The 15,372-nt window shown below is 34.6% G+C and overlaps 2 protein-coding genes across 2 annotated transcripts; one reads left to right on the forward strand and one right to left on the reverse strand.

The window, feature by feature from the left end:
• Positions 1-5,370: 5,370 nt before the first annotated feature.
• LOC104645466 (uncharacterized) lies at positions 5,371-5,856 on the forward strand. Its single transcript, XM_010317175.4, has one exon. It carries the CDS (start codon positions 5,371-5,373, stop codon positions 5,854-5,856), a length of 486 nt encoding a protein of 161 aa, XP_010315477.3.
• Positions 5,857-6,142: 286 nt separating this feature from the next.
• Positions 6,143-14,351, reverse strand: LOC101257307 (DExH-box ATP-dependent RNA helicase DExH9). The gene is made up of 15 exons (XM_004230369.5): positions 14,084-14,351; positions 13,659-13,948; positions 13,222-13,422; positions 12,915-13,133; positions 11,797-12,135; positions 11,350-11,454; positions 11,012-11,122; positions 9,922-10,172; positions 9,399-9,522; positions 9,031-9,310; positions 8,798-8,952; positions 8,044-8,193; positions 7,711-7,943; positions 6,857-7,118; positions 6,143-6,568 (listed from the first exon to the last, which is right to left on the reverse strand). Exons 2-15 carry the CDS (start codon positions 13,923-13,925, stop codon positions 6,290-6,292), a joined length of 2,976 nt encoding a protein of 991 aa, XP_004230417.1. The 5' UTR covers positions 13,926-13,948; positions 14,084-14,351; the 3' UTR covers positions 6,143-6,289.
• Between the last annotated feature and the right edge of the window lie 1,021 nt (positions 14,352-15,372).

The following is a 15,372-nucleotide window of genomic DNA, read 5'->3' on the forward strand; positions in this document are numbered from 1 at the left end:
TAATTTAGGCATCTTTTTCATGATTTATGCAGATAGTATTTATTCATGATTGATCACATTTTCTTTTTCACATCTCTTCTACTTTACATAAACGCGGTTTTAGATATTTAGTAAAAGGTAGTATTTGAAAGGATTATGGTCAAATGTTCTTTTATTTTTTTCGATTAGTAAATAAGACACATACGCAGTTATTGATTTTGGTTCTTTCTTTCAACTTATGTATTATTTGTTACGTTACTATAAAAACCAGTCAATCTTACATGAAATTGATTTTTCTTTGAACTTGCAACGCACTCTACGATCGTGCTGAAATAATGGCGATTTGACTTGTATCAGATCTTAATTTACGTGACACTTTTGTTTTATGTCTATAAAATTTATTTTGACATCTCACATTTCAAAAGTCTTTGTATCAAGTCACACTATTTTAGTATTAAATATATGGGTTTGTTGTAACTGAACATTGACTAATTCGTAATAAGATATCGTTTACCACATGGTAGATAAAAACAAGAGAGTGATGAAAATGACATATAATTTGAGGAAAAAAAAAGTATTAAAGAAGAATAATATTATAGGAAATATTGAGAGTATTACAAGTCACATCTCACCAACCCTGCAACTCCCAAAAATAAGTAAACAAGGAAGACTAGATGTCGGCCCCGGTTTGTGCACTTCACTAATAAACCAATCAATCATTCATATTCATCACACAAATACAAATGATTATTCATACAAAAAAGAAAAACTTCTTTTTTCTTATAAAAGTAATGAATGAAAAATAAAATAAATGGAGGAAGAAGAAATTTAGACAAAATACTATTCTAAAAGGAATTATATGCCATTAAGATTCTTCTGATAAAGTCAAAGTTTTTTTTTTTTATAGTTTCCGCGTCAATTTATTGTCATAATTTGGTCAGTATAATTTATAAACATGTAATGGGTACAAAGTTTTGAGGTGTTAGTAAACATAAATTTCTTTTTGACCATAATTATTTTGTTTTATGTTTGTGGAAGAGAAATTTATAAGGTGTGGAATCGAATAATGACGTGAAATGTTGAAAGTTTACCATCTCTATTCTTGAATGATTAGATATATATTCTTAGAATAACGAGTTATAGCTTAAAAGCCTTTTAATATGATTAAAAAAAAATACTTTAACAAATAAACAATTGAACTTTATACTTTATCTTTTGAAATTGGAGATAAATTTATAATTTAGAATTTATAAGCTTCTAGTACAATTTCAAGTTAATATATATAGTAGTAGTTATCTGGATTAAGAGACAAATATTTAGTAGATTTTTTAAAACATATACATAATCTATAGTAAAATAAAATTATTAAAATTCATATCATTCCATAAATAACGTATTAAATATGCGGTCTCAAAAATCTCAAAAAGATACATCTTAGCCTCCTTACTTGAACAGTTGAACCCATGATTGGATTTGGGCCACACAAGTTGTAACCTCAGTCAACAAAGAATGGGCCTTTGTTTAGTAACCCTGATCCATAACTATTTATTGAAATCCAAGAATTATCGAAAATAGACGTCCATCAAAATAATAATAGTGGAATAAAACAACAGAAGGGACAAAAAAAAAAAAAAAAATTAGACAAAAGCTAAAATGAAGAGAACAGAACACACAATTCGTCCCACGTGCAACACAGAGAAATAAAAGGGACAAAAACAATAAGAAAGAGAAACTAATCAAACAAAAGTAAGAAAATTAAGAGACAAAACGACAAATAATTACGACATTAAATAATTGAAAATTTTGGTCCCAAAAATGATGAAAGTGACTGCTGGGGCATTCAGGTACATTCATTACTCAAGTAAATTAAAGCTTGTGATTGGCTGATTCGTTATGGGCTTCCTTTCTGAGGCCCAATGGATCTAGTCTATCATATGTAGCTTATGGGCCTGCACCCACTATTCTTGTTCGGCCCAAATACCTTTTTTTAAAACTTTCACATATAACCACTTAAAATAATTAATTACTCTCCATAACTATAGTTTGATAATTATAAATTGTATCTACATGTTATTTAGAGGAGAGAGCGAGAGATACTGGGAGAGAGAGGAGAGAGGCGAGAGAGAGGGGGAAAAGAGTGGAGAAAGGTGAATTGTATATGTATATTGGTTAGATAATTGTATATTATACATATGTAATTGTATATATGGTTAGAGAGATTGGGAGAGGGAATAGAGAGGCAAGCGAGATTGAGAGAGGCGAGCGAGAGAGGGCAGAGAGTGAGAAAGAGGTAAATTGTATATGTATATAATTGTATATAACTGTATATTATACATATACATTTGTATAAATGACAAGCGAGATTGGGAGACGGAGGAGAGAGGCGAGCGAGAGAGGGCAGAGAGTGGGAAAGAGGTAAATTGTATACGTATATAATTGTATATAACTATATATTATACATATACATTTGTATAAATGACAAGCAAGATTGGGAGACGGAGGACAGAGGCGAGCGAGATCGAGAGAGGAAGGAGAGAGGTGAGCAAGCGAGGGCAGAGAGGTGAATTGTATATGTATATAGGCTAAAAAATTGTATATTATACATATTTATTTGTATATCCTGACGAATTATACATATACAAACATGAATAGTTATACAAACTCGAAGTCAGCCACGTAATTAATGTATAATGTTAGTCGCGGGTGGTAATTGTAGCAAACTATAGTTATGATGAGAAATTAAATAGTATAAGTTTGCTTATCTGCGTAATTTTCCCAATTTTTTTTAAACCCCAAATAACCCGCCGCCTACGACCTCTGCCACACCCTTTAACCTTCGGGTGGACACTTTGTGCGCATTGGATAACCCCCTCCCCACTCTTAATAGCCTGCAAACCATACAAGGGATGTAAACCGCACTAGGCAAGCCCTATGAGACAGACTCGACTTAGAAGACATTTCAAGGCAGATTGATCCCGAGTCACCCGTGTGGATAACCAGTTAACCACCCTCCAAACCAATTGAGATACCCATTTTTAGTGGGTAAACATTAAATTTATTATCCATTCTTTTTTATGATTGTTGAATATCTTCTTATTTTTAGTTCTTCAAGTGTTATATAATTAACATTTCCTCCTCATTCAATACTAGGAGGATCAATCGTATTTTCACTTAGTCTCAATGTTATTTACTTTTGCCCAGAAACAATGATCACATGCATTTCTTGAGTGAAGAGATTATCGCTTTTCAAAACACTTTTTTAAAATTATAAAGTTTGTAAAATTTTAATCTCATAATAAGATTACTCTTTAGAGTAGTATGTAGATGTCAATAAACCATAATAGTTTATGTGTATGTGAGTCAAATTAAATCTTCTAGACAAATTTACCAATTTTTTTAATGGTAAACTAATTAAAGAAAATGTATACAACTAAAAGTAGCTCAACTTATCTTGACTATATTCCAAAAGTCAAAACTCTTAAGACAACACATTGTTAGATCAACAACTCCAACAATGCATATACATCCAAAAAAAAAAAAAAAGTATATAAACATGACAACATGTAACCAAGAATATCAAAGAAAAAAAAAAAACAAATTCAAAATCGTATCGAAAAAATTAATGGAGATGAAATATTTAACGATGATAGTATTGTTTTTTGGAGTAATGTTGCAAGAAGGCATGAGTCAAACTAGGGATTCATCATCATGTATGAGCAAGTTACTCCCATGTATGAATTATTTAAATGAAGCAAAAGGTGATCCACCACAAAGTTGTTGTAATCCATTAAAAGAAGTAATTAGAAAAATGCCAGAATGTTTATGTCAAATGGTAAGTATTAAAGGGAGTAAAGCAGCAGAACAAGCTGGAATTGATGTTAATGAGGCACAAATGTTACCTGCTAAATGTGGACAGCCTGTTAATTATATGGGATGTCTTAAAGGTATCGATTTTACTCGAATTAAAACATGTTTCAATCGTAAATATACGAATAAAATAATTTATCTACTTATTTGGAATTTGTGTTCTTGGTTTTAGGTGCATCAAATTCTGCTGGAAAATCAATGGGGATCACTATAACCATGAAAGTATTTTTGGTGGTTGTTTCTATGATTTTATTTCAATTTTTGTGATAATCATCGTTATGTTATTACCTTTTTTTGCATTAATTGTTGAATATTGAATTAATTTACATTTTATTTGCTTTGGTGTTATGTTTAATATCTCAATTGTATGATCTATCGACATGCTTTCTCTATTTTAGTGAGGCAAAAATTGTTTATTGTAGAATGTAGACTAATCAGGCCATTTTCGTCAATTTGCCAGTATCTAATCTTTGTTTTAAGTTGTTGAATTTCAATTTAAAGGGAAAAGAACAAATATATCCTTTTTTTTTAAACTTTGTGATTTAGAGCAGCTAACACAATAATATAGCGCACGTCGCTGAAGAGAGTACCCCTTTATTAGACAACCCTCCTCGTCCCTTTGTAAGAGATGGAGCGACCGTCACTCTACAGCTCAAAACTGGCCAGTATTAAACTATGTAATCTGTCCTCGTTTATGTAGCCCACTTTGCACTAGCCTAACGCCTTGCCTACTCGTCTTTAACTATATATTATAAAATGAATATCTCATCGGCTAAATGTGCAGATCTATATTAACTGAATTTGAAGAAAAATGAAAATCCTATAATTGATTTTTTTTAATAAAAATGTGAAAAATTAGCTCACCCTATTTTTTTTTTTGTGAAAAATCTCAATCACTTTCCTATTCAATCATCACAAGCATGACTGCATAATTGAGGTATTGAGTTTTTATGGTTGGGTCGAAGGAGTAAAAAAATATTCCCTCTTTTCAAAAAAGAATGATCCTATTTTCTTTTTATTCTGTTTAAAAAAGAATGACCCTTTTCCTTTTTTGGCAACATTTTAATTTTAAACTTTCCGCGTGACATGTTTAGCACCACAAGATTAAAGGACATTTTAATATATTTGACATAACTTTATTTTAGAACCACAAGATTTAAAAGTCTTCTTTCTGTTCTTAAATTTTGTTTCAAGTCAAACTAGACCATCCTTTTGAAGCGAAGTGACATTTTAAAATTAAAAATGTATGTTCACTCTAAATCACAAGCTTCGAAGTGAGCAAAATAATCCAAGATTAGCCCTATAACATTTTGCTAGTATTTTTAAAAAGTTGGTGGAGCTAGGTTGGCGAAAAGGGTAACGGTCATAAAATTTTGAAAAAAGAAAAAGTTGTTTATGTATATCATTTCATTTTCTTTTTAAATCGGATACAAGTCTCCTTTTTTAGCCCACTTTGGTTATAACACATTATACAAAAATCATCGTTTGGCACACCCTCTAAAGCCTATGAAATTGACAAAAGCCATGAAGAAGCTCAAGTTCTGGTCAAAAAAGAAGAAGAAAAAGAGAGTTCCTCTCCTTGACCGACCACCATCCCCGCCACCACCGCTCCTCCCTTGCTATTACCACTGCCCTTACAATTACCCAGTTCAGCCGTCAGCACCACCTTTGCCACCTTGGTACGAGTACGTGCAGCCATATGATGACTCAATTTTCACAACAGAGCAAGGTTCAGGTTCAGGTTCAACAGCAGACAATTCAAGACAAACTCATGCTAGTACTAACTCTCAGCACATCGATAATGTTGGTGAAATCAATCAACCAAAACCAACACCATCGGATAATACTTTGCCTCAACAGTATATGGTTCAGAATCAAGTGTACGGCGTACCTGTAATCGCAGAAGCTAGAACAGAGAGAGGTGCTGGAGCTTTTGGATGTGTGATCAATTTTGGAGCTCATTTGTTCCGTTGCTTCTTTCCTTGCTTCCATATTCGAGAACTGAAGTAAGCTGTCATTGTTTATGCCTCTATCTGGAAACTCTCAGTATTCTTGGTAACATACTTTATATATTTATAGCAAGTAATAAAACAGTTGTATAAATATATGGATGGGAAGGTTGTTTTCTTATTTATGAAGGTGAATATTGTCACGTCTCATAGCAAGATTCCTCAAATATATATGTCTGAAATGTAGTGTCTTTAGCTCCAGTAGACAGCAGAAAATAAATTAGAATTTTCATTTGGGAAAATTCCCCTATAAAACAACAAAATTGAAACAAAAGGAAGACGTAAAGTGACAGTTAATTTGTTCTCGATTATAGATAAAAATATAAATAATGAGCTACCATACAACAAATTAAGGGCATAATTTAGTGGCAACCACACCCATCTAACCTAACCTTTGTAAATGGAGCATTGGCAGAAATGCTTCAATTTTGTATCTACAAATATAGAGATGCAGCAAAGACAATATCCCTCTTGATCTTGGTAACAGCCTCTTCAAATTTTGCCTCAAGCACGATATCCCCAATGGATTTTGCAGCTTGTATTAGCTGCTGAAGAACTTCCTCCAATCTCCTGATAGCCCTGATTAAACTGCCTTCAAACACCGGAGTCATTTCCATAATCTCATAAAACTTAGATCCTTTAGCCCAAGCATAGACGGCCTCCATGATATCAGGTCGGAAAGAACTCACGAAGTTCTCAACATCTATTTGGACCTATTGAAAGCAAAACAAAGTAAGACAGAGAGGTATACAGGAAATCTATACTAGACAGAACAACAACAGTTGATCTTTGGTTGTGGAATATGGAGGGTCTTCGTTGATTAGTTTCTCAATTTAATTGAACTGATTTACAAATTCAAAGTAGTGTGGATGTACATATGTGCTCAATTGAACCCAAAAAACTGAAAGATAATAACACAGTAAACCGTGTTCATTCAGCTATGGTGTTCTATACCACAACTATCATAGCTTTATCAGCACAATCATTCAGATGACACATACCTTGCTCTCGAGCTGAACTTTTGCCACTTGCTGAGCTGTATCCTGTAATTGTGCAAAGAGCAACCCAAGCTCTTCCCGGGGCTTTTGAGCATCCTGAAGCTTTTCTTGCCAAACAAAACAAGAGAGAAGAGAGACCATATCCTCCACTTTAATATTTCTGAAGGTCCCATTCAACATCAATTCAGTCAAGGTCAACTCATCTGCACTGCTGATTTCGCTGGCTACTTTTCCTTTCTGCAACACAACATCATCCTTGATGTATCTGCATAACCCCCAACCTTGTAAGCATTTCCATGCAATCCAAAAAAATAGCCAAGTCATAAAGAACAGACGAATCCCAGAGCAAGAAACCGAGAGAACGGAGAACATTATGAAGAAGCAAGTATGATACCAAACAGAGGGACCAACGCGTTGCAGAAACAAAACATTTCTTTTTACCACATAGAAATAGGATAACATCGTTTCTCCCCATGGTTCTCTCTTCAAAGAAGGCTACTTATTGAGCCCATTTTCGACATTGTCAGTCAAATACACCCACCAAGGATCAGAATTACAGTAATTATTCAGGAGGTGACGGGCTTAATATAACACTAGAAACATTTTGAATGTTACTACACCTTAGAAAAGGCACAACAAAATGGAAATATAATCCTGAAGTAGAAGAGAAAAAAGAAAGAAAAGATAAAACAGTTCAACAATGGAAAGATGGCAGCAAGATACAAGAGCAATAACAATAATAACAGCATGTATACTCCTCTAATTTTGACAGATGCAATAGCCAACAAAGCACAGCTTCAAAGTAGAAACAGAGCCAATCAGTATAAACAATACGAGGTCAGTAAGATAGACATTACCCAAGTCTTCTAAGAGCTCTTTTCCGTGCTTTAAGTTCATCTTTGAAAGCCAAGACAGTTGAAGTACGCAATGTTCTCTTGATTGATTTGATTTTGCTGGTAAGTTCTTTCTTCTTATGCAAAACCTTAAGCTTCTCTTTTATAAGGGGAGACTTTGCTATCTCGTACTCTTCAAACAGACTCTCAAGAGCCTCTATCCTACTCGAAGCCTTCCTGTACGAGCTACTTTGAACCTGCAGAACATGCATAGAACGAACATCAAGCTAATATTAGCAAATGAGAGAGAGAGAGAGAGAGAGAGAGAGAGAGAAAGAGACATAGACTGTGTCTGACCTTCATGTCATCTTCTGGGTGTAAGAGAGGCATGCCCTCTTTTGAAAATCTATTGAGAACTTCAGAAACCTTCTTTAGTGCATTTTCTCGAACTTCCGAAGGCAAAAGATCCTTTGGTATCACAAGACGGACACTGCTCAAACTATCAATCTGTCAATTAATAGTTTATAGCAGGGAACACGTTAGCTAAGCCACACAAGCAGAACAACAAGCATACATTTAAGTGGCATGATTGTCAATGTAAAAGACCTAAATGTATGTCATCGACCATTTCTATATTTTCTTTCATGACCTACCAGATAGAAGATACATGCAACATATGAAAAGATGAGAAAAGATCTTCAAAATCTATGAAAATCAAAGCATTCACATGCAGAAAAAAAGCCAAGGGCATCCAAGTGAAAGTAACCTTTCCACCAAGGATCCTTTCCTTTCACAGTTCAACCAAAAGGTGCAAGAACTGAAGGTGCTCCACCAAATCCCGGCCTTGTTTCTAGTTGTTAGGGTCTGTTAATGGTGGTTCTTGAGCTTACTCCTTTCTACAAGGATTTAACCTCAGTTTTTCACAGTTTCATCCCATTTCACTGACTGTTAGGCCACACCTTGATTGTGTAAGTTTGAAGTTATCCTAGTAGAACACACACGAAGGCTTGGTACAGTTTCAAGACTCTTGTCGCAATTCATCATCTTAAATTACTAAATCTAATACTCATTATCAGATTTTCTAGTAGCCAAATAAGCCTAAGGAGCTTACCTGGGACAAAGGAAGAGAGACAACAGCTGGTTCACCAGCATCCTTCAACCGAACGACTTTAATTGTCTTTCTACCAACCTCATCCTTCTGCACTATACATCTCGTGAGTACATCTACTGTATAGTTCGCGTCCTCCGGTTTTTTGTTTGCATCATCTGAACATGAACATTGAACTAAAGGTTAAGGAATCTAACTAACAAAAGAACTCAACTGATGCTGAATCAAATCCTCACCTTCAGAAATCCCTTTCACCCTTTCAAAATTAACTATTACTCCCCATGTGACCTCTTCACTGAGGGAGAAGTTTGGGTCAACATCAACCTTTGTACACTCAATGCATACAAGCCTACCAGGCTGCAGGAAAGGTAAGCAATATTTTGGAGAAAAAACAATGCCACGTACATCCCTCTTCAAGCTCTTATATTGTTCTAGCAGATTATAATATCTCTCAAGGCTGTCTTCTTCTTCAATCACAATTGAGTTTCTCTCCTCTTCAAGAATCTTTGCTTGTTTCTAGCAAGAATAAGGAAAAATAAAAGGAAATTTCAGACGAATTTCAGAGAGAGAGAGAGAGAGCCGGGAGTTGAATCAATCGACAAACCTCAAGATCAGGAAGTGCACGATCTGCTTGAAATTGATAAAATGAGTTACGCAGCAGATTTTCAGGATGACCATCTTCAGACCGTATTTGATTTAAAAGCATGTTATAGCTTAAATGGAAGGCACTGATATACACAAAATAGAAGTCAAATACAAAGTTGAAAGTTCTATAAGATGATAAAACAAGTTTTTTTTGGGTTGGGTTTGGGAGATCCATTTTTATTTTTATTTTTATTTTTGTCACCAAGAAATCTTGGGGGCTAGTGGTGCGCACTTTAAAATTCGGAGGACAATGAGCTTGCCCCTCTACACGGCCATACTCATTTATTTAACCAAGTATTCATTTTTCAGCAGTGCCAAATAGAAGTACAGTAGTCATCAATGCACTATTTGCCGTCTCTGTCTTTTTTCCTGTACGTTGAAACATCTTAATATGGGAAAAAAGAGAACATATTTCTGATCCTCCTAAGAAAGATAATTTACTCAAGAGAGTCTAGACTTAAATGAGAATTCAAAATTGGCACCTGTTTAATGCATCAGCACTTCCTTTTAGCATGAATTTAGCTGTAGAAGGTTCAAGTTTCTCATCAACCATAAGGATGCAGATCCCACGATCATCAATCCCCCGACGGCCAGCACGACCACTCATCTGAATATACTCACCACTGGATAACCACCTAAACTTGTCTCCATCAAATTTACGGACATTTGTAAAGACAACAGTTTTTGCAGGCATGTTCAACCCTATACTGAAAGTCTCTGTGGCAAACAAACACTACAAGAAAATCATATAACGCAACATGATTAGGATTGAGCTTAGAAGAGTCTCTTACAGAGGTATAAAGTAAATACTCTAATTTTTTATGCATACATAGCTGCAAAGTTTGCATGTGTAAGAATTTGTGTATCCAATAACTTCAGAAGAAGTACTTAAAGATGAGGTAAACAAATCTGAAGGAAAAAAAACAAAAGAGAAGATAATATATAAATTCTTCTGGCACCTATTCTTTTATAAGCGTTCCACTGGCACCTTCGTAGAATGATAGCAGAAGCCATATTCCGTATGTAAGGCCCAAGTGGGCCTTGGACACTTAAACAGGAGCATTTGTCCCCACTTATGGTCCCACAGTATCCGGTACCCGATTTTTGGGGCCCAACAATCAGAATTAGAACAGGGAAGTCCCACTTTGTGAGGGTGGGGGGTGGGGTGGTGGGGGGGTTAAAGCACTCCCAATCAAAGATGACTCCATACTCAGGGATAGAACTCGAGACCTCTAGTAAAGAATGGTGTACTTATTACTCCACCACAAGATTTGGTGGTACGAACAAGAATTTCCTCACCAAAACCGAAGGTCACCTCAACAACCAAAGCATCATTACATAGTTGAGCTAGTAGTACTCTATTAGGGGACTAATAAGTTCACATATTTCGAGCGTTCTCATCTACTCCACAACTGCAGCAAAATTTCAGGACACAAGACAAATAGATCTTTAAAAGCAAACATAAAGTTAATCAACTTCGTCTTAGAGTGAATGAAGTCATGTTTGTCACATAAAATCCTTCTCCTCATAGAAATAATTCTTTGAAGCAATTAAAGAAATATTTTCTCCAACCTTGATGAATCCTTCTTGGAACAGGATTTCAATCACTTCTTTCAATATAGGGAGCAAACCAGAATGATGCACACCAATTCCACGTTTCAATAGAGGTAGCATATTTGAAACCTGCAATTTCAAATATAGAGATCACTTACTCTACCCAAAAATCTAAGATGTGACATAATAATCTTTTCCCAAAAAAACTGCAACTCCTGATCCCGGGGACATATGGTGAAAGAGAACTGGTAGAAAGTAGAAACTGTACTTAGTAGGAAGAGTATTCAGTGCTTCACTGTAACCACAAAATAAATCTCAGCTATACGTCTAATCAAAAATAAATATAAGACGCTCACCTGAGGCAGCTTTTTATCATCATCCGACAACATGTCCATGGCACTCCAGAAAATAGTTTCAATATTCACCTTCTCATCATCATTGTTTAAATCCATTTTAGACATCTATTCCAATTTCAAAAAGCAGAATAGTTAGCCTATGAACCAAGAACCAGTGTTTTTAGACAGATCTAAATGTTCTCGTCATCTCGTGTGCCACCAGATAAAAAATCCATATACTCTCACACAAAGAGTAGGTTTCAAAGTGGATGGAAAAAAAATATACTTATACAGTGTGGAATGTCATGTCAAAGCTTGATGGCATGGCCTCTTCTTTCTGAACCGGGTGAAAAGGGGGTATAATAGTGAAGAAATCAGGAAACTGAAACGCTGGTTTGCCAACATCACAGTACAGCAATACAACCATCTAAGAATTATCCACTTCAGCAAAATACACAGAAAACGTACCTGCATTGCTAGAAATTCACATTCTCTTTTGCTGAAGCTGAAGCATATTACAGGATCGTATTGCCGCTGGATAATCATTTTAACCATCTTGAATATGTCACTATTCTCACCAGATTTGCCAACAACCAGACCCTTCTGCCACTTGCTATTTTCTCTTTTTTTATCCCCTTCATTGGCTGGAACAAGAGCATTCAAAGCTTTCTGAAAACTATCCTCACGAAACTTCCCTTTGTCATCAACCACCAAGTATAACCCATCACCACCAGAAGGAAATATATAATGCTGAAGTGGTGTGGGTCTATAGTCTGTATAAACAATGTGACATGGTTGCTGATGGACCTGCACCATGACAAACCAAATTATTATCCCACCATAAGATCCACATAGTTTAAACTTTCATAAATTAGAATCTCAGCAAAATAAGGATAACTCAAGATTGCTCTTTCTAAGTGGTGAAATATTCTGGTAATAAAAGCTCTCCTCATCGTTTGCCATTGCGGATAACTTGATGCCTTAGTTTGGACTAACCAGAGTAATTGGTAGATGCAGCTAATTATTTACATGCACACAAAAGAGGAGAGAAATTCATGAGACATGGGATACCTGAAAAGGTAGGGAAAGAGGCGTGAAGGATTAGGAAAAACAGTGATCCAGCTGGGTCTAAATAATTGCTTTGTACCCCTATGTCAATCATTAGTCCAAGTCTCTTTGCTTGGATTCTCTCTCTAAGCATCATCCTAGAATAGTGTATGCTATCATCCCCAACATCTAAAGACATGCAAAACCTATCTACTTCGTGAAGACTGAAGTAGTTTATAAAGGAAGCAAGGTTTTTTGCAATATATATATATACACACACACACACACACACACACTCAAGCAGCAGCATTATGACAACAAGTTCTTAAAGACCAAAGGCAATCAATAAATATCTTTTCAAATACATCTCAAGAATTCCAGAAAACTTTCAATGAAGGTCATTAATAATAAAGTAGGAAGTACTTTTAACGTTATCAAAAAAAATAATAATAATAAAGTAGGAAGTCACATCCATGATCACATCAGATGGTTTCTAGCATCAAGCATACTGATCAATTTTGATGAGTATAGGATACTACCTTTGCAACCCAATCCGCAAACTCTTTAGCATTGGGCACCGTGGCTGAGAGGAAGACAAAGTTGGAATTTTTTGGGGCCATAACAATGCTTTCCTCCCAAACTACACCTCTTTCTCTATCACGCATGTAGTGTACCTCATCAAATATAACCCAAGCCACCTCCCTTGTAACCTCTGATCCTTTGTACTGCATACTACGCCAGATTTCTGTAGTCATTACCTGAAACCAAAACACACCTTAGCCTACTGAAACCGAGGACAGATAAGAAAAAGCTAAGGGCAAAAGTATCGCCACAAAGTGGGCATACCAGGCAAGAAGCATTTGGATCAATTGTGACATCTCCAGTCATCAAACCCACATCTGAAAACTCCTCTTTGAATTCTCTATACTTCTGATTACTAAGAGCCTTAATTGGTGAAGTATATACCACTCGCTGGTTATTCTTCAACGACAAGGCAATTGCATATAATGCCACAACTGTCTTTCCCGCTGACGTGTGTGCTGATACCTACAGGCACAGAACTTCCAATTCAGTCACACCACTGTTACGTATACAACTTATCTAACTAAGGTCTACTTAATATAATGGCGGAACTTAGAGGAACTGATAAAACTGCAATTTTCCATAAAAGACAAATTGTTTACTACTGTAATGATACAGGGACCCCGATAGCAATTTATATTAAGAACATCAAGAAGATGCTTTGACAGATTGATTTATCTACTGGGATAAGACTAACTTACCATGACGGATTCGCCATTATTAATACAGTTGATTGCTTCAGATTGAAAAGGGTCGAGTGGAAAAGGGAACTCTTTAGCAGGTTTTGAATCTTGTTGAGGCAAACCAGAAGTTGAAGCAGAGGGAACATACCCTTCTGGATATGACACATCATGCAGACATGTCACTGGCTCATCTGCACCAAGTAAATCATTTTGTTTTAGCTGTTTACTTGGAGGAATATCATCCTCATTGGAGAATTCTTGCGACTTCCTCTTAAAAGAACCCATCTTTCACTATCACTCCAACAAACCTAAAACAATTCAATCAATAAATTGAACCATGTTCAGTTACATTTATCAACTTCATTGAAAAACCTAAACTATTTCCCAATAAATAGAAAACAAGAAATTAGAAAGAGAAAAAGAGTGAGGGAATATGATTTTACTGGAATAAAGTCTTCGACTGAGAACGAATATCAGAACCGGTGGCCGGCGATTGTATTTGCCGGCGCTGGTGACGGCGACTTTCTTCCGTTCGTTTTAGAGCGGCGGAGAAAGGAAAAGAGACTAAAATTTCGCAGGTTTGGCTAGTAATAAACCTCAGGGTTTTTAGTGCCTAGTAATAATAACCTTTGGGTTTTTAAGGTGGTGTTACGATTTTCAGATGATATACTTTTATTACAATTTTATTTAATTAAAAAAACAAATTTTGTTAAAATATTTAGGAAGTCAGTCATATATATAGCTTTCTCATTTTATTCTCTAGTTGTCTTAGCATCGTTTGTAATTAGTTACTCATTGCATTAAAAAAATATTTGCAAAAATATCTCTCACTATTTATTACGATGAAAAAGATATTAAAAGAGTATCAAGAAAAAAAATGAGTCTTTAATCAAACACATACGCATCAAAACTATTACATTGCTATAGCCTATACCTATAAATCCATGTTATCGATTTGGTAGGCGGTATTAGGTAGAATAATCTATGGATTAAAATTTAATCTAACTAATACATTGTTTGGTTACTTCATTTAATTTAATCCATAAATTACTTATCATGTGGTATTATCTTATCCCTTGAAAATAGAGGGATAACTAATCCAAAGTTTGTTAAAACTTGGATAAGATCCCTAAATGACTAAACTAACCCTTTATTTTTTTTAAAAAAAAATTCTTTTGTAATTTAATTTCCTTTTTATTTATATTAGAGTGGTTATAAATGTTCTTTTTTAATTCTCCAAATTTGTTTGATGTAATTTAATGATTTTACTAATATTTTTTTCTCTATTTTTTCTTGATTTTTTTTATATTCAAGATAATTTGTCAGTTACCCACTTGAACTATTGTTTTAAAAATAAAAATAAGCTTTATGTATTAACAATTTAAGTAGTCTTAAATCTATGTTAAGTTTAAGAGATATACTTAACCCACAAAAATTAGAAATACATTGTGTCATCACTGATCTTCTTAGTGGTACATCATACCTTAAAATTAATAACAATTATATATATATATATATATATATATATATATATATATATATATATATATATGTATTTGATTTAACTAATTAAATGGAATAAATAATTCTTTAAAAAAATTATCCGGTCCGGTAGTTATCTACCTTGACTTAGTTACATGAAATAAACATTCATAATAACACAAGGGTATAATAGAAAAGATTTTTTTTGTAGAATTATAAATTAAACACAAAATTAAGTGAAAAGTAGTGA

The sequence above is a fragment of the Solanum lycopersicum genome, chromosome 1 (assembly GCF_036512215.1).
Source record: "Solanum lycopersicum chromosome 1, SLM_r2.1".
In the NCBI taxonomy this organism is placed as follows: domain Eukaryota; kingdom Viridiplantae; phylum Streptophyta; class Magnoliopsida; order Solanales; family Solanaceae; genus Solanum; species Solanum lycopersicum.

Excerpts from the sequence above, each read along its gene's own strand:
- LOC104645466 (XM_010317175.4), top strand. The coding sequence starts at position 5,371 with ATGAAGAAGCTCAAGTTCTGGTCAAAAAAGAAGAAGAAAAAGAGAGTT.
- LOC101257307 (XM_004230369.5), bottom strand. The coding sequence starts at position 13,925 with ATGGGTTCTTTTAAGAGGAAGTCGCAAGAATTCTCCAATGAGGATGAT. Across the intron at positions 13,134-13,221 it reads ATCCAAATGCTTCTTGCCTG|GTAATGACTACAGAAATCTG; the intron begins GTATGCCCACTT and ends TTTTGGTTTCAG. Across the intron at positions 7,944-8,043 it reads ACCCAGAAGATGACATGAAG|GTTCAAAGTAGCTCGTACAG; the intron begins GTCAGACACAGT and ends CATGTTCTGCAG.